This window comes from Anarhichas minor, unplaced genomic scaffold, assembly GCF_050575085.1.
Source record: "Anarhichas minor isolate MPS153535 unplaced genomic scaffold, ASM5057508v1 ptg000030l, whole genome shotgun sequence".
In the NCBI taxonomy this organism is placed as follows: Eukaryota; Metazoa; Chordata; class Actinopteri; order Perciformes; family Anarhichadidae; genus Anarhichas; species Anarhichas minor.
In genome coordinates, this window is record NW_027466476.1 from 9,208,582 (window position 1) to 9,235,322 (window position 26,741).

Here is a 26,741-nt window from a genome sequence, read left to right on the forward strand (position 1 = left end):
CCAGATTAGTGACCTGATTTCCCCTTTAAAGAGCTTGGGGGGGTGTGTGTCTGTGTCTGTGTGAGTGCACTGAAAGAAAGAGTAATTTTGTGTGTGTCTGAGAAGAGAAAGTGGGGTATTAATCATAGGCCAACACCCCACCCCCCCAAGCCTTCACCATAAAGCAGCCCCTTCGACACTGATCTCAAGTCTGTTTGGTACTTATCCCTCTTTAATGTTTTTTTGGCCCGGATTTAGGTCAGGGGTGTTGGGAAAAGTGAATCCCAATCTAAACGTCGAAGCTATCCAGAGCCCCTTAATTAGCCGCTACCTAACTTCACACCCTCGGGTGGGGCAGGTGTGAAAACTCCCCCTGAAGCTCCCGCACTGTTGAGCGTGATCGCCAAGAGCGTTAAACTCTTAGTGGGCCAATAGGATTACCTGCTGGTCACACAAACAGAAAGATCAACCCCTCAATCACAGTGTAACACAACCAACGTATGCGGATAAACGCTGAGGAAGTTCATTGTGTTTTAGCCGGGTGTTATTGGGCTACGACATCATCTAGTCTGATATCATACCGATAGAATAGTCATATATTACACAGACCTGGCAGGATGGCTAAAAAATGCCATTATTAAAGGCTGACTTTATGATTTTTACATCTTTATTTTATGGGAACATTTAGACTTTTATTTGAAAGATAACAGTGGAGAGGGAGGGTGATATTAATATTTGAATCATTAGCATTTTTATCTTGGATATAGCAGTAACACAAAAATCTTATGAAAAGGACTCGTAGTACTTCAGAGGTCCAACTAAGTCGACCTTGTAATACAATGTTTTTGCAAAAACGTTCTGTAAGTCATATAATAAACAAAAGAGTGAAGCCTTTCGTGTTTCGTTTGACTCTGTGCATGAACAGAAACATATACTTGTTTTGTACTTCCTTGTTTTAAATATCTGTTCAATGCATATGATGGAGCGTACTTAAGTTGTCAACCACGCACAATTGTGTATGTGGTGTGGGTGACTTGTGGGATTAGGGTGAGGAGGTTTGTATGTATATTGTGTGATGCAGATTATTTAGTATCTTGTTTAAGAAAAAAAAACAGCTAATCAGAAAAATAATGGGGCACCTGGTGGCGTAGGGGTTGAGGCACCAAACATAAACCCCAACATCGACTTTTATTGCATGTCCTTCCCCATCTCTCTCTCTCTCTGCCCCCTCACTTCCTGTCATCATTTTAATGTCTTGCTATCAATAAAAGGCATAAAATGCCAAAAAAATGATGTGAAAGCAGGAAATACATGCAGCTGTATGGAGCCCTTAAGGGCCGTGGCTACGAGGCACGGCACAACAAGCACAGCTACAGCGATAGAAAGAGAGATAGAGAGAGAGATAGAGAGAGAGAATAAGCTGTTCTCATCTTGAAGAAGACACTGTGTATGCTTGCGTATTAGGGAGTCGTGGGTGGGTGGGAGTGACTCATCCACACGGCTCAGGGACTGAGTGAGACAGGAAGTGAGGTCACAGCTGTAGGGATTACAGAGGAAGCCCACTCACTCGTAGCAGCTCCCCCGAGGAGGGTCTGTCCTGAGGAATTTTCAGTAGGCAGTAGTCGATAAAGCTCCGGAAGGGGTCAGACCTGGGTGAAGAGAACAGTGAGGGAGTGAGTTCTCAGTCAGACATATTTAAATAAGAATAACTTAAGCAGAAATAGCAGTGACAATCTAATTATAGGCTGCCTTCAGCCACACCTGACTGTCAACGAATGTTTAACTCGATGAGTAATGCTCTGTCCTGTGTGTTTATCGTATCAATGAATTAAACCGGAACAATCCTATTTAATCTCTTAGTGCATCCCTATGCATGAACCATATATGGATTATGTAAATATGTGGAGCAATAAAAACATAGGAGCCACTGGAGCTGTGACACTGATCTAAAAATATCCTCATGAAAACACAGTGTATGTATCACTGTGTGTTTGGATTGCACTGTGTTTGGATTGCTAACATTAAAGTCAAATGGGGGTTCTATTTAAGATTTTGGAGTCATTGCAGGGTCAGTAAATGCACCCATCCACCAACCACCTCCTCAACATCTAACGTCCTCTGTGGATCGCCGAGGTCCATGAGTGCACCTTTATGTCATGCCCAATGTGTGTGTACAGTGTGGCCTCGTGTACTGAAGTTACACTACAGAGCCGATGTCTCTACTAGTCTCATCTGGCTGGATGTTGCTAACGCCTCGGGGCCGCTGGAGCTCCTCCAAAAATACCACAACCCTGCGCCGCCCCACACACACGCTCGCCTCAGTGCGATGCTGGAAAAAAACACAACGCTAATTTCACAACTTCAGGCAGCAGATTCCAACTAATAGGACTCCACCTGCCTCGTGTTTCTGATGACTGAGCCCATGACATATGCTCTCTTTTGAGGTGTAACAATGAGCACAGTTGGGGTTGCAGTGTTCAGGAATGTCTTCAGGCTGCTCTGAGGCAGGTAGAGAACCACTTACAGTCTCTCGCCTCGCAACACACACAAGCAAACACCAACACGACTCTGCATGCTTAGGACCAAACGCAACGCTTCACTCTCATACCACGGTGGTGAAAGCATAGAGGAAGATCACTAAAAGGTAAATTACAGGGCGAACATCAAACAAAGGGTTAATATTTGATGAGTGTTGTTTCCCCCCCCATGACAGTCGCACCTCACATGCAAAGTGTGAGTGGTGGCTTCAGCAACTCAGGCGATCGGTGGAATATTTGCTACCTTGCTGACTTCCTGCTAGTAACCTTTTAGATCAGCTACTTATATGTATACATTTACATATCTATCCTCTTTTTTCCCGCTGTGAAATACATTAACCTAATCTCATACTAAATCCCTCCATTCCTTCCATTTATCTCCAGGTTTGTGCAAGCAAAATAAGAATGTGGAGGAGGATGGAATATTTGCTGCTTCGTTGAGTATATATAACATAACATGAATTAGATGGGTATGGTGGCTAGTTTAGAGCATACAGTAAGTGTTAACATTAATGCTCCAGCTGACATAACAAACTTGTTTATAAAATAATTCATCTTCCTAAATTTGAGTCCTCCAAGCCACAACGTCATGATGTTATTATTATTAAAGATCAGGTTTATTCATTTAAAAAGGTGCTTGTCAACCATGTGGCTGAGAGCTTTTTAAAACCTGCTGGCCTAAAATAAATTGTTTAGGTTTTTTTTAATGTCTGGAAGGACAGTCTCTAGAGAATCTATTAGCGTCCACAATCGTAAGCTGTGATGCTGAGAACAGCAATAAAAAATATTGGCTCTTTTCCCATAATACATGTAGAACAAAGAAACACTCTAGTTAGTGTGGCAAACACAAGAAGATGTTTTAACTACTAGAACAACATTAGAATAATCGCACTGCTTTTGTTTTATGTTGATATACATGACACTATGCCTTACAGCCCAGCAGGAATGCTGTGGTATTTACACAGTATTACTTTAGTAGAGGTTTCCAAGGTAATTACATGAGAGACTTTAGAGCGTGACCTCGCACAAGGCCTGTTGCAGGGATCATAGGTCGGGCAGATTAACACAGGGATGTCTTACCCTGACTGAGCCCGGATCGGGCTTTAATGTTCACAGTTGAGTGGAAGTATCGTATCACCAGTTCTACTGGATTTTCTTGGTTTGTGGAGGATTTTTTAGCTCAATCGCCATCTTTTAAAAACATTTCGTTGTGTGTCAGTTTGACTGATCACATATTGGACAGCATTCTGCAAAGACTAAGCTTTTCATAATTAAAAGGATTTAAAAAAAACAACAACAAATCACTGAATGGTAATATTTGGGAGGTTGGTTTTCAACTCACCACTCATCGGACTGTAGCGTGGGAGAGTCGTTCTGTGCGATGTGATATAAGGCACTCATGGCATTCATGTTGAACAAGGGTGGTTTGCGCTCCGCTAAAATAGGAAGAGATGGCGAGAAGTCAGAGAAAGATGGAGAAGAGTGATGATTCAGAGCCAAGTTTACACAATCACCAATCAGCTTCTCCTTTAATGAGGCAGATTCAAGGTCTCTAAAGCATGCAGGAAGAAATTAGATGTTTTTCTGTCGTCCTGTTTCACAAATCATTTAAAGTCAGCTTAAATGTGTTCTTCATGGGCCTATAAATGCATCCTTTGACCCGTAGGTAGAAGTATGCTCACCCAGTTCAATACAGGTGATCCCCAGGGACCAGATGTCCACTTTCCCCTCGTACTGACCCTCGTCCATGGCTAGGATCACTTCTGGGGCCATCCTGAGGACATGCAAATGCACACAGGCACGCATAGTTGAAGTATGGGGGGGGGGGGGGGGGAATCCATGAAAATGTTATAATCTGCTAAGCCTCTCAGAGCTTTTAAAGACTCTGGTGTGCTGTGATAGCAGCTCAGTTTTAGGAAAATATGAGTGTGTTTCTGTAAACGTGGAGTGGGACAATTTGTGTACGTGTGTGTGTGTCTGTGTGTGTGTGTGTGTGCGTGTGAATTTAACAGAACAAGTGAGACGAACTTGTGTGCTGCTGGCTTTTGGCATCGTGAGAGTCCATCACTGGTCCAGCTGTTAATGTAATGACTTTCATTCACCAACAAAGCTGCATGAAGTGTGTGAGTGAGTACTATGGTGCGTAAGGTAGAGCTGAGGATTTCTATATGAGAGGCAAACAACAGAGGGCATCACAGTAGCTTCTGTTAACAATATAGAATAGAGAGGTGCGAGTCTCAGGAAAGTCCTTTTCAGACTGGTGCGAGTCTCTGCCGGTCTGTCCTGAGAGTTTCTCGTCAGCTGATCATCCGATCTACCATTTAAGTGGCAGTTTACGTCAATGTTTGTCCAAAATGTCATCACTTCATCATTTTATCCCGTTAGACATTTGTGTGGAATTGTCATAATTAGCATATGTATTCTTAACTTATGGCCAAAAACGTTTTATGAGGTCACAGTGATCTCGACCTTTGACTACCAAAATCAAATCAGTTCATTCTTGAGTTCAAGTGGACTTTAGAGACAAAGTTGAAGAAGTTTTTCTGAGGTTGCACAATAGGATTGCACAACCTGAAAAATATAGTCCCCCCGGCAACGACTGTCGTCAACGCATAAACAAATCAGGCTTCAGGTTTAAAAATTTAAAAAAATAACTGACAGACTGAAGGCAAACAACATGAAGAACACGTTACAAAGGCAGACGATAAAGCAATTAAAGCGGCAAACTTGTGCAAAACAGTTATGCAATTTCTATGAAAAAGAAAGCAGATACTGAAGAAATACACCAATTATTTAAGTTCAAGCTAGTCTTCTCGGCACATGTAGTGGCGTGGTGTGAGGTCTTCTGTGTTGTGCCCCCACCATGTGTGTGTGTGTGTGTCTTGTCGCGTTTATACTCACCAGTAAGGTGTTCCCACAAAGGAGTTGGCAGGTGAGGCAATGGAGGCAGAGCCGAAGTCAGCCAGTTTGACCTGACCCAGCTCCGTCAGCAGGATGTTACCAGCTTTCACATCTCTGGATGAGGAGAGGGGGGGGGATGAAGACTGTGAGCGTATATAATCATGGCAGCCAAAGGATCTATAAATGCATTATGCTCTACCATCGGACTTGACAAAGTGGTCACTGGTGCAGTGTATTTATAGATGTGATATGTTTATTTCAATGAGCTTTATGTCTTTTTAAAGATTCTGAAATGAGCACAATCAAAAATGATTCATGCAGCGCCATCGTTGGATGCTAATCATATTTTGACCGCCATAAAAGAATGATACTGTGGACACCGGTGAGACAGGAGGGTTTGTTACCTCCTCACAGCGAAGGATGGACCGTATGTACAGAGATGAGGTTTTACAGCTTAATGAGTAAACGCTGCAATAAAGGGAGAACATGAGCGTCTCTCGTCTCATCTTATCGCATGTCTAATCATGTTTTTGCTCAAGTCGCTTCATGTTCCTGATGGGAAATGTTTGGGGCCAGGAAACAAACTCACTTACCTGTGAATCATGTTATGGGAATGTAGGTAAGCCAGTCCTAGCAAGGCACCATGGGTAATGGCAGCAATTTCCATCTCTTGCAGTGGTTTCTTGTGAACTTAGGGAGAAATTGGTACAGAGGAGATGAGTAGGAGCCCTCTAAAGACTTGAATTATGTAATAATGAACTGTAAAAGTTCTCCACAAATACCGTCATAATGATACATTTGCATAAAGTTATGAAGTGCAAACCCAAAACATCATAGTTTTAGAAATAAAAAAATATACCCATCTGTCCCGCTGATACAGCAGTGAGAAAGTATTCTCTTGGCTTCTACCATACCGCTCCTAAGCGGGCTCCCTGTGGACTGTTGCAGTGACAGGGAGACTGCGTGCCAAAGCAAAAGGTCACAGCAGAACTCAAAAAGTCCCCAAACCAGGCTAGAGCCAACTGTCGTGACTACGTCAGTGACGGGTACACATAGGTGCTTAAAATAACACATTAGGTTCAGCTTAGGGACGCTTAGAGGATGGACCGTTAAGGAGGTTAAAAAAAAAAGGGAAATGTTTTTTTGGTTTGTTAAAAACAAGTAGTTAAGATAGACACTAAATCAAAGTAACATCGATATGTTCTTCCATCTGTATGAATCCTGTGAATCAAAGTGTTGTGTGAGGACATGTATGGAGGACTTTGCTTTGTGTCATCTCTTATTTTTTACACACGTCTAAATCATGTCAAACAACCGCAGGAAACGGAACATGAGGTTTTAAGGGTTTAAGCGGTAAATGCAGCAATCTTATAGCAAAACCTCATGAACTAAGGTCATACAGTCATCTGGACTGATGTTTATGTTCAGCTACTGAGAGGGAAAATCAGGTATATTAATACATACAGAGAGAATACAGAGTAAGTCTAAGTCTAGGGTCTAGGCAAGTCTACTGTGGTCAACTGAAGCTAAAGCTAACTAAAGAACATGTTATATGTCATTTGTTTAATCCAAACAATAACCCAAACGGGGTTTTTAGCCTGTATTGAATAGGTTGAGTGAGTTCAAGAATATGTAGGTATTTTCATAAATCATTATAACTATTTTATACTATTTGTAGGCCAACTTTCCTAATACAGTTACAGAAAAAGGTCAAGATAATAAACATATACAGAAAAAGTTTTAGAATTGTAATATATATATATATATATATATATATATATATATATATAATTGTTTAAACATTAATAAATACACTTACCCTCTAGTAAATCTGATGCGGAGCCCAGGCAGTACTCCATCACCAGCTGAAACAGAATACAGTCACAGCTGAATAACTTTCCATTCACATGCGTGTGTCAAATATCCTTAATAAAAGCTTCAGGTCACGTCTGTGAATACTTCTAAAATTGTTCTCTAAAGCAAAGGGATCACATTGTGATGTCTGCAATGGAGGTGGTACTGATTAGGACAGTAGTAGGCAGTAGGAAAACACAGCTACTAGTAGGATATAAAAATAAATAAAAGACAAAGAGGCAAGAATTCAGACAAAGAGGACGGGAAGAAAAAGATAAACAAACCATGTTGCAAGACTGAAACAAAGAGTGGAACAAAGGGAGATGTGGACACGGATCCACTAACCCAGGCAGTGTTGTCTTTCAAGTAGCAGCCTTTGTACTCAATTGTGTTCGGGTGTCGCAGCTGTCCCAAAAACTTGACCTCCTTAATGATGTCCTGCCACTTCTGCCGAAAACAAAAATCAGACACACAGATGGTTTACGCACTGCAGGTACAATCACAAGTACACTTAAGTGGGAACTGCTGGGACTTTTGATTGCACCGGTGCAGCTGGCTTCACTGTAGTAACCACTTCAACAGGTATTATGAACTTCATACATCTGTTACCATTGTGTATAGACAGACAGGAGGGGGTTGTTCAGTAGCCCTGCACAAAGATAAACGAGAAACACGGTAATAAAATGCTTAAATTGAAAGCTAGCTCTCAGGGGAGGAGGAGACGAAAGCCTCGGCTATAGTTAGGAACATTCTGACAAAGTCATGCAGAAGCCCTCACATAAAACCATCACTCAACGGATTATAAGAAGAAAGTTTACCAAACCACAGAGAAGCGGCCTCGAGTTTAAATGGAGAGTAAGCTGTGATCACATAGGACGCCTTCTCAAACATGCTGGTGCGTAAGTGCTTGAGGGAGGCCCATGTTTCTCCCAAACTTTGCATCTGGTGGCGAGTAATTATTTCTAACTATTGCCACATTCTTTTTGTTCCTTTAGGGTCACTAACCATCAAAAACAAGACATCTCACAGTCTCACGAGCTAGAGTCAAGCTTTGGGTGAATATGATTAGAGAGGGACTTTTAGCACTTGTTCTCACTGTTACTGGATTAGAGACAGTGAGAAATAAATGCCATCCGACTGTGGGCTGACCAAATGTGTGAGTGAGGTAGACTTCCTTACTTCGGTAGTCTGCTTGCCATTATAGGACATCTTTTTGATGGCCACCACCTCGTTGGAGTAGGAGTTATGTGCCTGGAGAAGAAAAACAGGGAGGTCAGGATTGTGGTAGTTTTGTAAATTTGACGTATAAAAACGTACAGACAGACAACCCTCACAAATACGCATGCAGTAATCCTCTCTCAAGACATCACAGGGCTCTCTTTTTTAGTCCCCTGGCAATTACACTCTATAAAAAGAATATGGCATGAATAAATGAGTAACTGACACACATTGATACAACACACTGGTTATAAAAGCCATTTAATTGCTGTATGTGACATGACTTGAACGATGCCCATTCCTGAAAGATGTTAAATCTTTACATTAAGTTTCACACATTTTTACAAAAGCGCCACATGCGGTATTGTGCTATACTGAATACTAACAGGGTGACGCAGCAGGGAAGAGATTATTCAAATTGAAAAGGAATGATCGCTTTACTTTAACCTCCCTATTTAGCATTTATAAACATGTAATAGAATTATCATTTACTGTCTGTTTATGGGTGCTTACAGAAGGGGTTAAAGTTACTAAGAAATACATAAATAAAAACTTATTTCTGTTTACACCCATGTTATAGTGAGTTATAAAGCATTTTTTTAAATGATACTTATGAATGCTAAATAGGGGGTTTAAAGCAAAGTGTTACTAACTCATGTATGCCTTAAGGGTGATCCAGATGTGAGCCGGTGCATGCAAAGCATCATAATGCCTGAGCGATGCAGCAGAAACAGATTCTCTCATTTGAATTTAAACACATTTCCGCCTGATCAAAGCACTCAACAACGTGATTAGGGGAAGCCTGCAGGTAAGTGATATGTGGTTGTTCTGCAGCTACTGTTGCTGCTAGAGTCGCCTGAGCACATCCACATGCCCACGCTAAACCCGTGGAGTTAACCTCAAAGGCATTTGGCCTTAGGAGCGGCAGCGCTGCAGCTCAGCCTAAGCTCTTATCTCCGCTTCATCCCACTTTCAAATGAATGGGAATTTCATGTTGAGATTCACATGGAATTACAGTAACAGCAGGCAACGGAGTATACCCATTTGGTTCTTCTTTTTTTTTTCCAGATTCATCTGAACCTTATGATTGCCTGTCAGTTCATGCATAATAGTCATTCCCTCCGGTGTGATGTATAGATGGCTATAGAAGAGGGGGGGGAAATCATGTAACGCTTAAATATTGAAATGCATTCAGGCTAATTGTCATTGCAGAAGAAAGGGGATGCATCAATAATTACAAGAGGCTAATTCGTTCAACATGCACTATACAGTAGTGCTGTGTGTGTGTGTGTGTGTCTGCATACCCAGCATGGGGAATTTCCCCTTGTACTCTTCTATAATAGAGTTCCTCCTTCGTAACATCGTACATGCATACACTGTGGGTGCACATACAACTCTATACATTTCATTCGCTGTGCATGCATATTCAATAATAAATAAAATGCACGTGTTTACAAAAAGGGCACACTGTGCCACTGTACCGTTCCCTTCTAACATGCATTTAACGAGCCGCTGTCATCTTTTATAGTTCTAGCGTTGCAAATATTTACTTCCTAAATGTTAGATAATACAACCAGATCAAAGTACTGTAAAAGCTCAGCATATCGTTGTCGTTTTGTTATACCAGCATGATAACCGATGTCATCACAAGGTGTTATTTCCTACATGTATGCTCGAATATTTGTGAGCAGATCAGTCCTTTCAGTATGTAAACTTTGAAGGAAATGTGTTTTATTTTCACTAAAGCTGCTCGGGCTAAGAGCTAAAGCTAATACCAGTTGTAATGCGGACAGCATAAGTGTGTCAGTGAGCACATCAGGGCAGGATTTAGAAGCACTCTGGAGCCTGTTAGCCAGACGGACATGGGAACCGGGTTACTTGTGATGTACTGAGGCTGTGTGTGTGTGTGTGTGTGTGTAAATGACATGGCAGGGGATGGTAAAACCCTGCCAGCCAAGAATATCCTGCCCCACTATGGACGGCCTCTGTTTTTCTATACCAAGAAAACATCTGTCTTAGGAAGGAGGGAGGAGGCTTATCGCCCCCAGCCCTGCATCTGGAGGAGAGAGGAGAGGAGAGGAGAGGAAATGACGAGACTGCAAAGAGACACGATACATGTTCAACCCCCTTTCTACACAGCTTTAGAATCAAAGGCTTGAGGAGTAATTAGTGATGATGAGATTAATAAGAAAGGCGACAGAGAAAGTGCGAAGAGGGAATCTGTCTCTACTTAACTGCATTCACTGAGCCGTAATGTAGCGGGCTACACTTATAACACGTGTACAAATCAATGAATCGATAAGGCGGGACCTTGCTCATAAATAAATCACAGCGATACTCGTGTATTAATAATCACCACGTAGTAAAGGGCTAAGAGTGCCTTGCTTAATGGTAGTAGTAAGTATATTAAATGGTTCAGCCCGACATTCACGCGCCGTCTTTCTTTCTACAATGAACTATGAAACTCAAGCTTAATTGATGATAAATTTCTCCACCAAATGTTTCAAGGTCCAGTCATATTCAATCGATAAACTTTGTATGAACAGACTTGCAATGCCGTCAAATAGTGCTGAATATGATTGTGTGAGAGACGGTCGATACAGAAGTCAATGCCCGACAGAAACTTTTGTTATTCCAAGATCTTCATGTGAAACGTCTTGACAATGTGGCCATGACTGCAGCTTTTCCTTCTATACACAATGTCCTCTATTGAGATTTGTTCAATATAGGACATTCACAGAGCGGTTCAATTCCAGCTTAGATGAGGTCCTCCATTCCGTGTTCAAAACTCTCTCAATAAACCTTCGCGGCTTGTGAAAAAGTACAGGAAATGGTGAAGTGGCACTTACGAAGTAGACGGCCCCGAAGCTGCCATGTCCGATCTCGTGCAGGTCACAGAAGACATCCTCGGGGTCATCTTTGAAGAAGAGGTCGGCCAGCTCGGGGTCCTTCGGCACTCCTTTCCGTGTGGACGACGGCATTATGGGCTGGACATGAGCTAGGCGCCGGGGACGACGCTCACATACACACTACTGCTGCCGCCACCAGATGTCCACGACGGGCCCGGCATTGGCCAGCTAGACCTGGGAGACAAAACGGACATTTGTTGCCTTCAGGTTATAAAGATTCTCTTCAATTTAACACGAAAAGCAAAAACCTAAAGACATCACTTCCTGTGTGCAAGAGAATTTGGACCTGAACCAAATAAGCAAATATTGAAACTATTCAAACAGCGTGTAGAATGATTTACTATTAATATAATCAGTATTGTATGAATTGCTAAAGCATTACACTGACACAAACACTACGCTGGTCACTGATACATGGAAACATCCAGACACTGTTTGATCTAATATTACTTCACAGCCCCTTTGAAGAATATCCACATTCATGTCCGTCTGTGTGTGTCTGTGTGTGTGTGTGCGCATGCCTTTCTATTGTGCACTTGCGAGGACACAAGACTGGAAAAAAAAACAGTCATATGATGCCGGCTAGCTGTCTGGTCCTGCTGCTCATCCAAGTCACAATCACACTTGCTCCCGTAAACATGAGCGTGCGCACACACGCGCACAAACATGCACAAACATGCACACAACACCCTTTACAGCTGAAGCTGAGTCACTGATGCATCATTTTCACACATGCACAAAGTGTAACAGTTGCCTGCGTGTGTGCAGACACACACACACACTAAATGTTTTGTATCACAAGGCTGCAGCCAGGCTGTGAAGCGTGTACGCATCCTGGACACCCTGCTCCAGTTAGCTTCGCTGCACATGCATCACACATACGTGCACACAGTCACACGCCATCTTTCTCTTTCTCTCTCTCTCTCTCCACCATGAAATCTCTGTGCACACCGGCCAGATGCAGCAAGCAAAATCTGGCTCCAAAGGCCAGCCCCACACAGAGGGAGCTGACGTACAGGCAGAGGCAGCAAGACACACAGGCGCACAGGCCAAGACACTAAGCATCAGCATCATCCTAATCCCCTGCTCTTAAAGGGATCCAAGGCATCACACCCACTCCAAACATATCAGTCTTAAAGGCAAAGTCCTGGGCCCTCTGTTCTATGGCACCAGATGTAGAAACAACTTGGGGAGGGATTGCTTTAGGTAGGACTATTGAATGACCCGATCATAAATTGTTCTCCAAATCTCAATGCTATGGTTATATTTTGATGCTGGTTAATTGTTACCCTGTGAAGTATAGAGAGGAGGAAATGGGTGATCATTTAACTTTGGAAAAAACAAGCTTTGTGGTGGCTGTGAGAGGGTGATGAGCATCAAAGTTAGGACTATATAATCAGGGATTTATTTTCAAGGCATCGAGCCAACCTACTGCCAACTACAAAGCTGCCATAACATAACATCCCAGCATTGAGAAAGGCGGCCCGCTGTACTGTAGCCTGACTAAAGTCAATTTCATGGCTTTGATTCCTCTCTAAGAATGCCCCAGCACAAGCTTGGAAATGGAAACCACCACGGGTTGCCACGTAAACAACAGCCATGGTTTCAGTTTACCCGCTTACATAATGTAAAAGATCACATATACAGGCTCACATGCTTGTTGCCTGAAGGCGTCTCTTGATCGCCGAGGCATTTTTGAGAAGCATGACGGCTTCAGCCGAGACCTCCGCGCCTGTGATAGCGGCGTGACGGATGAACTGTAGAGTACAGCAGAGCAATGCAGCGGCATGCATACAACCTGTAGGTTGCAGATATTTGTGTATGCTAACTTCACGGTTACCAGCAGTTCAATGAAAACCACTTAGTTACACTGCTACTAAGTATTCTACTCTGGGCTTGAAGGCCTTCATTAGATGCGTCGTGTAATTCTTGTTCTTCAGATCAATGAACTCTTTTAGCACTAAAAGTTTGTTTAGTAGCAAAGCACCAATGTACTTCACCTTTAAGAAAAACAAGCAGCGTCTCCATTTGTATGCGTGTGTGTTTAAGTGTACATCTTTGTGTATTACTTGTGGTTGTGTGTGTGTTGTTTGTCTGTTTACCGACAATACGAGCTTGTGTGTGACCACGTGTGTTCAGTGGATCTGTGTGTGTGTCTCCGGGTTGCATCAGTGCTGTCTGTCTCTAATCTCTCCAGATAGCTACTGAAATAAAGCCTGATACAACTCACTCCCTATCAAAAACACACCCCCACAACACACACACACACACACACACACACACACACACACACACACACACACACACACACACACACACACACACACACACACACACACACACACACACACACACACACACACACACACACACACACACACACACACACACACACACACACACACACACACAACCCCATGTGAGGTAGCTTTGAAAGCAGATCTAAACCACATCCATGGAAAGACTCAGCAGATGAGTAGAAGGCAAAGAGAAATGGAGCAAATGAACACTGATGTCACGTGAACACTCTGCACACCTCCCTCTCATCCTCTCTTTCACTCTTCCTCTTTCTCCTCCTCCTCCTCCTCCTCCTCCGCTAAGATGTGTGAAGTGATGCAATGTGGCAACAACAGGTTGTAACATGGGGGGCTTGGTAAAGCTGCCACTAGTCCAGCAAAGCCCTGTGTTTGGACAGACCACTGTGTGTGTGTGCGTCTGTGGTTACTGGGGATCTATGAATGGTATTGTGCTGAGAGAGAGCTGATTAGGCAAATGGCTTAGACAGATTTAACGCTCAGTGTGTGTGTGTGTGTGTGTGTGTGTGTGTGTGTGAATTCTTTACTAGCTGCTACACGCAACTGTGTGACACTGTACTTATGTGTAGGTGTGCATTAGTGTGCCTTGCATGCACACACCGGTGAGCACATGAGACGGTGTGTGTGTGTGTGTGTGTGTTACTGTGGGGGTGGGTAACGGTGCTAAAAGATTTGTTGTATACAATACATCATTAAAGAAATTATATGTGAAAGAGATTATACGGTTTACAATAATCTGGCCTGGGTTACGCACACGACAACTACATACGTTTACACTGCACGATGCTTAACACTTTAATAACAGACCTATATTGTTTGTTTATTATATTCTATTGTACATTTTTAGATTTGCATTTTTAATTATGTCTTATACTATTGCACTGTTTATCGTCACGCACCAATCACCAATTCAGAATCCTTGTATGTGCAAACACATTTGGCAATAAACCGTTTCTGATTCTGAAACATCCGACATAAACGGATTTTTAAGGACAATTAAACAGATTTTTTCGATAGCTAATATCTAAAAGCTTTGATACTTTATCGCTCAAGACATTTTAGAGATAAACGTTTTTTGTAAGTTTTCCTGTACATTTTATTCTGGCAGCGTTGGAGTAACGCTGCCCCCAGGGCCCCCGTTGGTTCTGTGATGACTAATTGATGTCCCAACATGTGTTGCAGGACCAAGTCCATCAGGCTGCTGGATCTGGCTCTACACCATGCGCTGCAACAGAGATAGCTAAATGGGACATCCCACTGTCTACTCTTGGCCAATAATATGCAAGAATAATAAATATACACCGTAAAAAAAAAAGTTCCAGAAATGTAAACTTCATTGCCGATAGTGATGCGTTCGATATGCATTGAGAAGGAAGAAGGACATCGCTTCAGAAGGAGCCACAGTCTGTTAGAATAAAACTCAACATTTTGATCAGAATCCAGGTCAAACACGACTTGCAACAAAAAATAATAATATAATAATAACAACAATAACCCACTGGTCTGTTTCCTGTATAATTCAAGCATTTAAAAACAATCCAAAGTCTCCATTTTAATTAATTTCAGGTGCGGTAAAATATTATGAAGATTCAGAAGAAAAAAAATTAAAGTTCTTGCAAATAGTGCAAGAACAGAGGAATTACCAGATCTGACTCATACGAGACAGAAAAGAGGATTATGTCAGATGACATTATTGTATATTTGCCTTGGTGGAGTAAATGGATGCATGAAAACGTGTTGGGATGAGTTTGATATAAACTGTGTGGATTCATCTCATTCTCCCTCCTATCTTATCCTACACCAGCTCCTTCTTAACTCCTTCATTGCGAGAACGCTGCCCTTTGATCATTGGGTTTTAAAAAGAAAAGCTTTGACAAGGAAGAAAATGTGATTTTCTTATCATTCGTTTCGCACTCAGTCTCCTGGGTTTGCCCGTATTCTGTCTAAACTCTTGTGAGAGTGCAAGTGAAGTGCATTCTTCTGTATTTGCACCATTACACCAGTGCACACAAGCGTCCGTCCGTCCGTCCGTCTGTGTGTGTGTGTGTGTGTGTGTGTGTGTGTGTGTGTATGGCCGAGGGGGGGTTTAGCGGCTTACTGGCCCCCCTACCGGCTTTAGGCAGGAACAGGAATTAGGCAGACTGTGGGAATTCTTACTGGGATTAAAATCACCAGCTCTAATCAGAAAAAAAAGAAATGTTAAATCCACTAAATTGTGCGTTGAGACATAGAGAGGGCAGTATGTGCGGAAGAATAAGAATTACGTAATGATTCAGCTCCATCATGACATTATAGAGAGAGCAGGCTCAGAGCTTTGGAGTTGTGTGTGAAGGTGCACATGTATGTAGAAGTGAGCAAGGAAGCCTGGATCACACACACACACACACACACACACACACACACACACACACACACACACACACACACACACACACACACACACACACACACACACACACACACACACACACACACACACACACACACACACACACACACACACACCCCTGTATGGGTGAACCTTTGAGCTACCATGAGGCTGCTTGTGTACAGGTAGTCTGTCCTCTTACGAGCCTGCAAGAGAGAGGAAGTGCAGACATTTGAAATCAGCCGTTGTGTTGCCCCAAGGGTCGTACTGTTACCCAAAAAACCTCGACCACACATCATCCCCACGGGCTCTTTTCCCACTCAGGGTGTGACTCAGCAGCAAGATTTGCCGACGGCAAATGATCCAATGATCGGTGTTGTTGGCTCTCTCTCAAGTTGACAGAAGGATTTACATTATTACCTAATTCACAAAAGACTCCAAACCACAGACAAACCTCCGTTTTCCTTTCATCACTACAGCTGAAGAGGCCTGAGCAACACAACGTTCTATGAAACATTTAAGCAAAACAAGAAACGGTGGTTTTCAAAAAAAAATATTCAAGACTACCGTTGTCGACCACATTCAGCTGCAATATTTCATTTCTAATCAATTAACAAATACAACTACTACAGTCTTCACTTGAATACAAGACATAAGAGTGAAGTGGAACCACAGAAATGCAAATATAAAGTCTATCACATAGATCCGACATGAACCATCAAACACGTAATACGTTCGTCTGGGCTAGCAGGCTTCCTGTTTAAAGGATCCCACAATTTCTGTTCTTGCATGCTGCCAACAAGCAACCTCAAATAGTTATGTCGCAACAATCCACACACACAGGAATTTACATGTGCATGCACACACACGACTTGACAAAGCCGTGGCACAGCATCGGCCAGAGAAACTTAGCCTCCCTTCAGACTCAGCTTTTAATACAGAGTGACAGAGGCTTGGTTAGCTGCTATGTACATGAGAGAGCTTCCATTACGAGGTAAACAAGACCCAGTTTACATTCGGCTGTAAAAAACCAACACTAGGGCTGTATGATGATGAGGTGGCCCGATATGGACAGCATCAGAGGTGTGTATAACTTACCAGTAGGAAATGTGTGTGTCGGGGATGTCAGATGAGCCTCCGTCTCGTTCTCTCTCTTCAGTTTAAATCCAGAGTCGTCTTGTTGCCGACTTTCATCATGACTGGATTAATACTGTACCTGAGGACAGGAACACACAACAGGAGGGTTAGATGGCTGGATTAAGCTGCGATAATCGATCAAAATAATATCAATCAGCAACTATTCTGGTCATTGGTTAATCAGTTTAATAATTATTTTATGCAAAATTGCCAAATATAAATATAAGTCTTTCACTTCAGTCTTTTGGGACTGATTAGCATCTGATGCATATTCTGCAACTTCTGCTAATACCAAAAATAAAGTTAGTCTTCCCTTCTCTTTTATATTTCTGTCTATTATATTTGCCTTTTTAGACTAACAGCCACTAAATGAATCCACACTGCAATGTATACGTTGTACATCATGAGCCAGAGTCAGATCTTATGAGATATTTGCAGGATGGGTCGCTGCTTTGCAGTACAAACAAAAGGAAAAGCTGTTAAATGTGCTCCCAGTAGCAGATGGTGGAACGACTCACCAGCCAATGAGAATCTCTTTCATGTCAGTTATTATCCTCTGAACCACACCAGGATCCACAGTGGTGACCATTTCTTTTATCAGACAATACAACCACCACAAAGAAAGTTACACTTCTTCTCAGAAGTATTGCCACTAACAGTACCACCGGTATAAGATAAAGGCTGCTAGTTACATTAGTCTGGATTTTATGTCTTAAAATGCTGCAAGAATCACTGTCTGTATCATATGATAGTCAAATCCAGCAACACTCTTCATGTTCAGTGATTTGCCACATCTGCTTGTCCATATTCAGGGCCACAGCAGGGAGCCCAATGTCTATCCCAGAATGCACTGGGCCAACGGTATCTCAAACTAAATGCTTTGGCCTTTTATACAAGGGAAGTGCTTCATGTTTACAGACAGACGCGTTCTCTTTCTTCCTCTTGCAAATACACGAGTTCAAGGACACCACAGACACACACACAAGCTTACACAGACACACACACACACACGCAGGCACAAATTCAATATTTTGCTTTCTCCCACACACACAGTATCCACACACACGCATGCACATCAGAAAATGTGAGCGAGTTGTTCTGACAGCAGAGCTGTCAGCTACTAGACTATGTGTTGTTTTGACAAGCAGGTGGAGCAGCATCCACAACGTGACCAACAAGATGAGCACACAATAAAACCAACTGTTGTCCACAAGCAGCCCGACCATCAGGAAGCACAGCAGACCCATCACTCAGTCCTCAAACGACCCCTTTACTTCCTGTGTGGAATCAAACCTCTTTTCTTCCTCTCCTCCACCTCTCCCATTTTATCAATTTCTCACCCTCCCCTCTCGTCTTATTGGTTTCACCTCCTCCGCTCTCTCTTAGATTATGTCGAGCAGCAGATTGGGTTCTCAGAGGAACCGCATTCAATAATAAAAAGGAGAGAGGATGGAGGGATGAGAGGAGGAGGATAGAAATGTATTGTGCCCCTTCTGAGTGTCCCTGAATGATTTATAACACAAACTGACACTTGCATGAGCCTCTGGGGAAGTCCTCATCCTCATCCTCATCCTCATCCTCCTCATCATCATCATCATCATATGTGACCAACCAGCAAGAGAGCGGTGTAGATGGCTGGATAGAGGGGAAGAGTGAGGAAAAGGGTGAGATGGTGTTTGTGTGTCTTTGACTCAGCTCCATCGTAAAGAGACTTTTATTTGTCTCCTGTTTCAAACATACCATCTGAACATGAACTACTTTCAGGGCGGCAACTAACTTATTTTTCGTTCTCAATTAATCTGCCAGTTATTTTCTTGATTAGTCGATTTATTGTCCATCAAACAGAGAATAAAGGTCCATCACAAGTTTACAGAGCTCAAGGTGACCAAACGTCTGAAAACAAAACATATCCAGTTTAAGATACATTCCTAAATTATATAACACATTGCTTGAAAAAAAAAGCAATTTATTATCAAAAGAAAACTTTTTAAATAAAAACAAAATAGTTTCTTGGTGAATGGTCCTAATAGAAAAGTCTTTAATTTTATAGAAGTGTAAAGATCATCTAAGATATTATTGCTAAACTTTTATAGCTTAATGACTAAGACTTATGATGTTGTATTTAAGTGAGGCTCGGTATAGTAAGAGCACATCACAGCATCTCTGGTAGGTCCACAGGCTTTCTGACAAAGTTCGTTGGTGCATCGGCTAATGATAAACAATCTCGATATCCAACTCCTCCTTTCCGTTCCTCCTGTTACATGACACACGCGCTGCGTTATGAATCATAAATCGTGAGTCACGAGCCATCAATTTCCGAGGCACAACTCGGCCAAGCAACCTGTTTCGAAAGCAAAACCTAGTATTGCGTTTCTGTTCTTGGGCAAAACGATCGACCAGAACAGCTTTCGGAGGGATCGGCCCAACAAGTCATCAAGCTGGATGTGATGGCGGGTCTCAAACAGGGACCTGGGCCAAGTTAAGGCCTCATTGTGGTCCACTTTTTCCACATACAGACTTCCAAGAGTTCATGAAATGCCGAGCAACCAACAGGCTGCTGCAGGTATCCATGATGACATCACTTCCTGGGTGACTACCTCAAGGGAATTATTCCCCTTCGCCAGCAGCCGTTTAAAGTACGAAGTACCGTTGAGCAAGCAGCAGAAAAACTGCTCATTATCAGTCAGTAGATGTTGAACTAATTAGCTCTTAGAAGTGAATGTATGTTGTGAATCTGAATTAATGTGCACTTAAAGCACCACAAACAAATATACAACTGGTTATAATACTTTGTCTGTCTTTATAATTGCTTCAAGCCCTGATTTGCCGGAATTTGATCAATGATAATGAGACTCAATGGTCCCAAATGTAACACTCAATGATCCCCAGAGTGCCGATGACTGAGGTGGGCTTTTGATGAGTCACGCTGGAGGTATAGATGGGCTTTAAATCACACATCCCTTTAGTGAGATGCCGCTTTAAATAAAGCTGAGACAACCAAATATGAGGCCATTTCCACAACACGCATAAATTCTCACCGGATGAAAATAAACTAATCCACCGAGATAGAAGGAAACTAAACATTATGTCCTGATTATCCTGCCAGGGCGGCATGGTGTGGATTTTTATAGCAGTGACTCATTCTCACAGAGCGAAGAACACACACACACACACGCACGCACTATGCTCTAAAGCAGGATTTGGAGACTTGGGGGCAGCTCTCATCGTAGGAGCTTAGTGACACTATTGAGACATGCATGCATACAAACACACACATGTACACACACACACACACACACACACCAAAGACTGTTACCTTCAGATTAGCTTTAAGGCTAATGCCAACATAAATGTGGGTGTTGGTGGATGAGGGACAAATACGAGACAAATAAGTGGCCTACCCGCCGACTTAAAACCCGGGGCCAACTCTAAATCTCTAGTCTATTTGAAGTGATTTCTTCTTGTTGCCTTCAAGCAAAAACAGCCCAAACCCTCACAGTGGCTACTCAACTTGTGTTGTGGATGTTTCAAAAGTTGAACTTGGCACCGATGACCTTTTTAAGGATCGTACATTTAACTACGGGAGAGACATCCGTGTCCTCGGGGGGGGGGGGGGAAGACTGATGAACAATGATGTTAGTAGGACGATAGAACACGCAGTCTAGATACGCCTATTTGGGTGTTTCAATGCAGGGTCTACATTGTGCGTTAGAGGGATATATCCAGGATGTCAAAATGATTCAGCAATGAAACGGGTTAAGAAGCTAAAGCCTACAGGTCACAGTGTCAAAGTGAACCAGCACATCATCTGGTGATCGAGACAGAAGGCAATGAAGTTGAGGACCAACACTGTTCCTGTAAAGCTGGGTCGGTCTTTATTCACTGTTACAATCATTCAAAAGCAAGCGCACCACGTGTAGACATGCAGTATTCCTTCAGTAGCTAGCGTAGCATAGAAGTGCTAACACTAGCTGCTAACGTACTCTGCTAAGGTTAGCGCCACAGGTTTTAAAGTAGAAACATAACGTTTTAGAAACGTATTCTCAAGACTCTTTACAACCTCTCCTGGGATCATGTATCACTATAACACGTGACGCAGGTGCATCGTTAAACCAGGACGAGCTCGAAAGACCAATTTGTTGCTGCATTCAGAAGGTTCACACTTGAATTGTAATCAACGTTGAGGATTTTTTTTATCTAATGATAAATACAAATGCAGTAAATTCATATCCATGTATTTATTTGTGACATTTTGTTTTTACAAAATTAGAAAAAGCAATGTCGAAATGAAGTCTGATGTCGCCACATAAGAGAATGACTCCAGTCACATCCACACGGTGAAGCATACAGCTTATTAATGAAACAATGGTATCAGATCAGCACATCTTGGCTACCACTGCCATAAAACAAAATGTTGGCCAGTTGAATGCTGCTATCAGCCACACTTCCAACAATGATGAAACGTGCAAGGTGCAACAACCCTCCCTACGACATACATCAACTAAAGTAGATACCGACTGGGCCGAGCCAAACTATTCACACCACCAGACGAAGCAAAGCTCCTCTAAACTCTAAACTTCCTCAAACTGGAAAATAAAGTCAGTAAATGAATCCTTAACTCTCTACTGAACAGTCAGCAAGGCAGCAGTTCTGTGGCTTTATTCCACACAGGACGCAACACGTGGCCTCACTCAAAATAAAGTGTTTCTTTCAGATGCATTCCAATAGGAAAGCTCAGTGCCCCGAGGATCAGTAATGGTAAGAAAAGAAAACTAATAATAATAATAATATGTTAGGCGTCGACGTTAAGCAAGCTCACGCACACACATCTTCTGTCACACACAAAGACCATCCCTCATTTCGTGTCAAAACTTTTTAGAGCAATCCAATGAATCCAGAGGTATGCGTGTGTGTGTGTGTGTGTGTGTGTGTGTGTGTCCGTCCATTCGGAGCGACACCTGCGTTTTCTCTATTAAAGACATTCATCCTCACTATCAGTGCTACGGCGCCTTTTCAGTCCACCAAACCTGCTCCACAGTGTGTGTGTGTGTGTGTGTGTGGTCTACTGTCTTGCTTTTTCCAAACCTACACAGTCACTCACACAAAATCCCTTATCTTTTTCCAAACTCCTCCCCCTTAAATAAATACAACAACACACACACGCCCTGAATGAAACAAGCAAATACACAAAGTGCAGTGTCACAGGGCGCCATCACCCGCCTGCTAAATTATTCAACGGTCCCTCACAGACATTTCTGCACATCAGAGAAAGTGAGGGAGGAGAAGGGAGGTTGCTCGTGGGTAAAGGAACCAGCAGGTTACACACACACATAGCAGCAGCTTAGCTGTAGTAATTTAACCAACAGGTAATCAGAGGCTACATATCCTTTTACTTGACGTACCCTATAATCAGCTGTAACCACCAACTTAATAACATATGCTTGTTATTGTCGCCCCACTGTTTGTGGTGGCAGAAGCTCAGGTGGTGAAGCAAGTTGGAGCATTAGGGTTGTTGGTCTGAATGAAGGGAATGCTCTTTGTCCACATCATTAAAGATGGGAGTAAATTAACTTAATGTTGCACACACACACACACACACACACACACACACACACACACACACACACACACACACACACACACACACACACACACACACACACACACACACACACACACACACACACACACACACACACACACACACACACACACACACACCTTTTTGTAGCCCTTAGTTCTCAGATAAAGATGTTGATCAATGTTTAAGTGTTGTGAATCCATGCAGAGTATTAGAGATAAGGAAAACATCTTTAAAAAAAGAGAACTTACAACTACTTTATTATGTTATTAAACTGCTTCGAGTAAAAGGCTTAAAACAAGAAACTAAACTAAAGATTTGTTTCCTATTTCTTAAGAAAACTTTATTATAAGAAAATCGAATAGTTACTTTTCTTTTTTTAAACTCAACTTTCTGTATTAAACGCATAAAAAAAGTAGCATTTAGGAACAGATATTAAAAGTAAAACTGTTGAGTAACGTCTTCATCGTTCTCCTCGTGACAGCTTCCCTGTGCCCCATGTGTCCTCTGTGACATGCCTGCAGTAAAACACATGTTCAAATGTGGGAGTTCTCTCTATTTTTATTTTAAAACCCTTGTAGGCCTCGAACCAGTTCATTATTTTAAAAGCACGACTCCACCAGCGCCACCTCCTCTAAGCTGACTCATTGTACCAACACCAACATGCGCGTGTGTTGGCCTTTATGTAAATCATGTCAGAAAACCACTCAATTAATCAGAGGAGATTTGCACAGACTGTGTGTGTGTGCACCTTAGCGAGAATTCCTTCGTCACTGTCCAGAGGGGAATTAAAAACAACACTAAGAGCATGCCTACATTAGAACAGCAGAAGCTACACAGTGTAGGTGAATCGAATTTTATACATTATACACGTAAAACACAGGGAAATAGACTTGAAGTGTAGAAATAGGCCGGTGTAGACAGTTGGATTGATTTAACGGATGGTGGTCTAAAAACATGGCTGCATCGCCTCCTGTGTCGACACGTCGTAACCCAGATTTCCTATTTATTGGCTTCTGGCTGTGGGTCAGTAAGAGTATCTCCTGTTTCAATGTGAGGACGCATTCCAATCTGAGTGTATAGGCAAGGTTTGTAGGACTCTGTGTGTGTGTGTGTGTGTGTGTGTGTGTGTGTGTGTGCTAATAATGCAAATTTGGATTAAGTGAAAGGGAGAAACAAAGAAGGCGAGGTATAGGGATGGAGGGAGCAATTGAGTCCATCATGTGCAAAAATGAACAGTACAGAGAGAAATATGTGTCATTACAATAATTTTCTGCCATGAAAATAGTCCAATAAACACTGTTGACAGCAAGGTTTTATATCTGTCGTTTCTCTAACTATTTGGCCTGTGATTCCCTAAAACAAAGCAATGTCCACATGTGTTTACAAGCTATGAGCTCAAACAGATGATAAACAGAATTTTCACACAGACATACTTCCCTTATTCTTTCCTATCCAGTTAATCACTTTACGACCCCTCAGATGTACCGTGCCATCTTTAGGAAGGGTCCACGAGTGACGAGGACTATGTCTGCAAAGAGACTTTCTCTAATGTCATGTGTAACAGCGATGACACCAGACTTCCATTCACCTAAAATGACTCCTTTGTCATGTCATAGCAGGGAAAGCACAAGTGTATTTAATATCATTAATAATGACTTAATGAGCCCCAGGTGGCTGGTATTATGCATGCTGGTTATTAGTTTCCCCTGTGAGTTTCTTACTATGACATGTCAAAATGTCTCCTGTACTATCAGCTAGACTGATACTGCACTACACCACAGAGGATAGTAAAGACACAACAGCTGTAGTGAACCAAGCATAGGGCCACAAAGATAATGTTAGTGCACTATTGTTGTATTGATATTGCCGTGATCATGAGGAAGAATTCAACAAGGCCAAAGTGAAAGGTGCTTTATCAATTATATTTGCCTCGACAGTAATAGATCATTTCAACCCCAAAGCAAACAAGAATGTCATCCGAATGTGCACCCATCATACCAGCCTTTGTTCGATTCCTTTCAAATGAGACAGATTTGTGATCAAAATGAAATTCTAGCGTAAAGCACGGACACTTGCTTAGTTACTCAAGCCAAAGACAAACACTCATGGTTCCTTGATCCTTAGCTTACTTCCTACTGCAATGAGAAGCCACCAACATCCAGCGCCACCTACAGCTCATGAAACCTCAGATTATTAGACAATATTGCAAATTACATTTTTGAGATTAGCAAGAAGTTGGCGATCAAAAGTCACGACACATTGCCCAGACAAGCACAACCCCTCATTTGCTGTGGGCTGGTTAAGGAGCCCATATCAGGGGCCAATGACAGGACTGTGTGACTGAGAGCAGTCAGTCAAAGGGTTAACACAGGGTGTGATCTGTAAAGATTAATGTAATCCATCACACTGACTCCGGGGTCACTGTGTTCAACAGAGAATCTGTCTACATCAGCTCAGCTTTATGTCTTAATACCCCATCGGTATGTACAGTACTTGTCATAGTGTTGGCAACGTTTAGTAGCAGCACTACTATGTGCACACTGGCTCAGCTGCTTAATATGCAACCATACCATTTAATGCTAAACAGGCTAAAGACTAGTTTTTATGAACATGGTTACGCAGTCATTTGAACCTTTAAATCAATGGCTGTTTCCACACTCGCACTGCAGAATGGGAGAATTTGTTTAACTCCTCGATACCGACAGGGAAATATTTGTTTAAGTGCTCAGCCACTAAACGCATGCATAATGTGCATAGGTGGTAAGGGACAAAATATAAACTTCAGGCATTGCAGTTTTAATGATACAACAATACTACTGGGAAAACAAAGAAAAAAACAACCAAAATCTAAAAATAAAACATCATATCATTCAACTTCTGGAGTCTTTTCCCACTGGGACATTTCCCCTTCACTTGCATGATTACACCAGAACAGCATAATCAAAAAATAGCACAGTCACATGAACAAAGCAAATTATTCTCTCAGCCGGAGCATGATTTGGGGGGGGGGGGGGATTGTGTCTAAATAAAAAGGTGTTTACAAGTATTAAAAATTGTCATTATGACAAAACTGGTGCAATGATTTATTCCACACCAGTAGTCTGTTTGGGTGAGTGAAAGGCACATTTGGGGAAACAGTATGGTGAGATTGTTTTTTACCAAGAAGGAGGATATGACTAATACAAAGAGGCCTGGTTACAGAAGCGGATTGATAGATAGATTGCATTCTAATGGACGGAAGAAATAAAAAGGCAGCGATTACTTCTTTCTAACTATTAACACTTAAAGAAACCCTTCCTAAACAAGACAGACACAATGTTTCTGTTGACAGCTTAGCTTACAGTTCACGATTCGCATAAAAAAAAAAAAAAAGACTTACGTATACCTAACCCTAACCTTTAGTTTAGCGTTAATATGCATGAGGAGATGTGTTTCCCTATAGCAAACTTAAATGATATCCCTGTTGTTGATTCACAAAAAAAGGGGAAGAGAACAGGACAGACAACAATTAAAAGGTAAATGTCAATTAGGTTTTGTCCCCGAGGTCTTGGCCTTTGGGTTTCTATTGACCCTGGGTAACACATAGGCCTGCTGCTGGTGCTAAACTGGTGTGACTGTCAAAGACGGGCCATTCGATAAGTGTTGGTGTTTTCATCAATGTGCGCAACGCTCACTGCCATTGGCCACATCCAGCCTGGCTCAGCTGGTGACGAGACGGGCCGTATATATCGACTGGGCAGTAACCCTGGGCCTGTTTGTGACACTATCAATTCACAGCCGTATTGATTTCCATTGTGGCTGCAAAAGTACTCTTCAGCCGCAAACCCAAACACATGATGGCTGTGGAAACACACATGCACTCACAGAGTATGGGTGGGGGGGAAAAAACAAGGAAAACCACAATGTGCAAGTGCACTAAAGCACATGTGCACACAATGA

General features: G+C 42.3%; 1 protein-coding gene across 8 annotated transcripts in view; it reads right to left on the reverse strand.

Moving 5' to 3' along the window:
- taok3a (TAO kinase 3a) overlaps nt 1-26,741 on the reverse strand; it is a 60,090-nt gene that overhangs the window by 20,968 nt on the left and 12,381 nt on the right. For 2 of the 8 annotated variants that reach the window (XM_076104507.1, XM_076104511.1), the window contains exons 2-12: nt 17,180-17,297; nt 16,220-16,287; nt 11,339-11,571; nt 8,451-8,522; nt 7,617-7,718; nt 7,237-7,282; nt 6,011-6,107; nt 5,418-5,531; nt 4,199-4,290; nt 3,859-3,952; nt 1,547-1,628 (exon numbers count right to left, since the gene is read on the reverse strand). In XM_076104507.1, coding sequence (XP_075960622.1) covers nt 1,547-1,628; nt 3,859-3,952; nt 4,199-4,290; nt 5,418-5,531; nt 6,011-6,107; nt 7,237-7,282; nt 7,617-7,718; nt 8,451-8,522; nt 11,339-11,470 — 831 coding nt within the window. In that variant the 5' untranslated portion in view covers nt 11,471-11,571; nt 16,220-16,287; nt 17,180-17,297. Of the gene's footprint in view, nt 1-1,546; nt 1,629-3,858; nt 3,953-4,198; nt 4,291-5,417; nt 5,532-6,010; nt 6,108-7,236; nt 7,283-7,555; nt 7,719-8,450; nt 8,523-11,338; nt 11,573-16,219; nt 16,288-17,179; nt 17,298-18,747; nt 18,854-26,741 lie in introns of those variants that run through there. The other 6 variants (XM_076104505.1, XM_076104508.1, XM_076104510.1 and 3 more) reach the window with 5 other exon arrangements.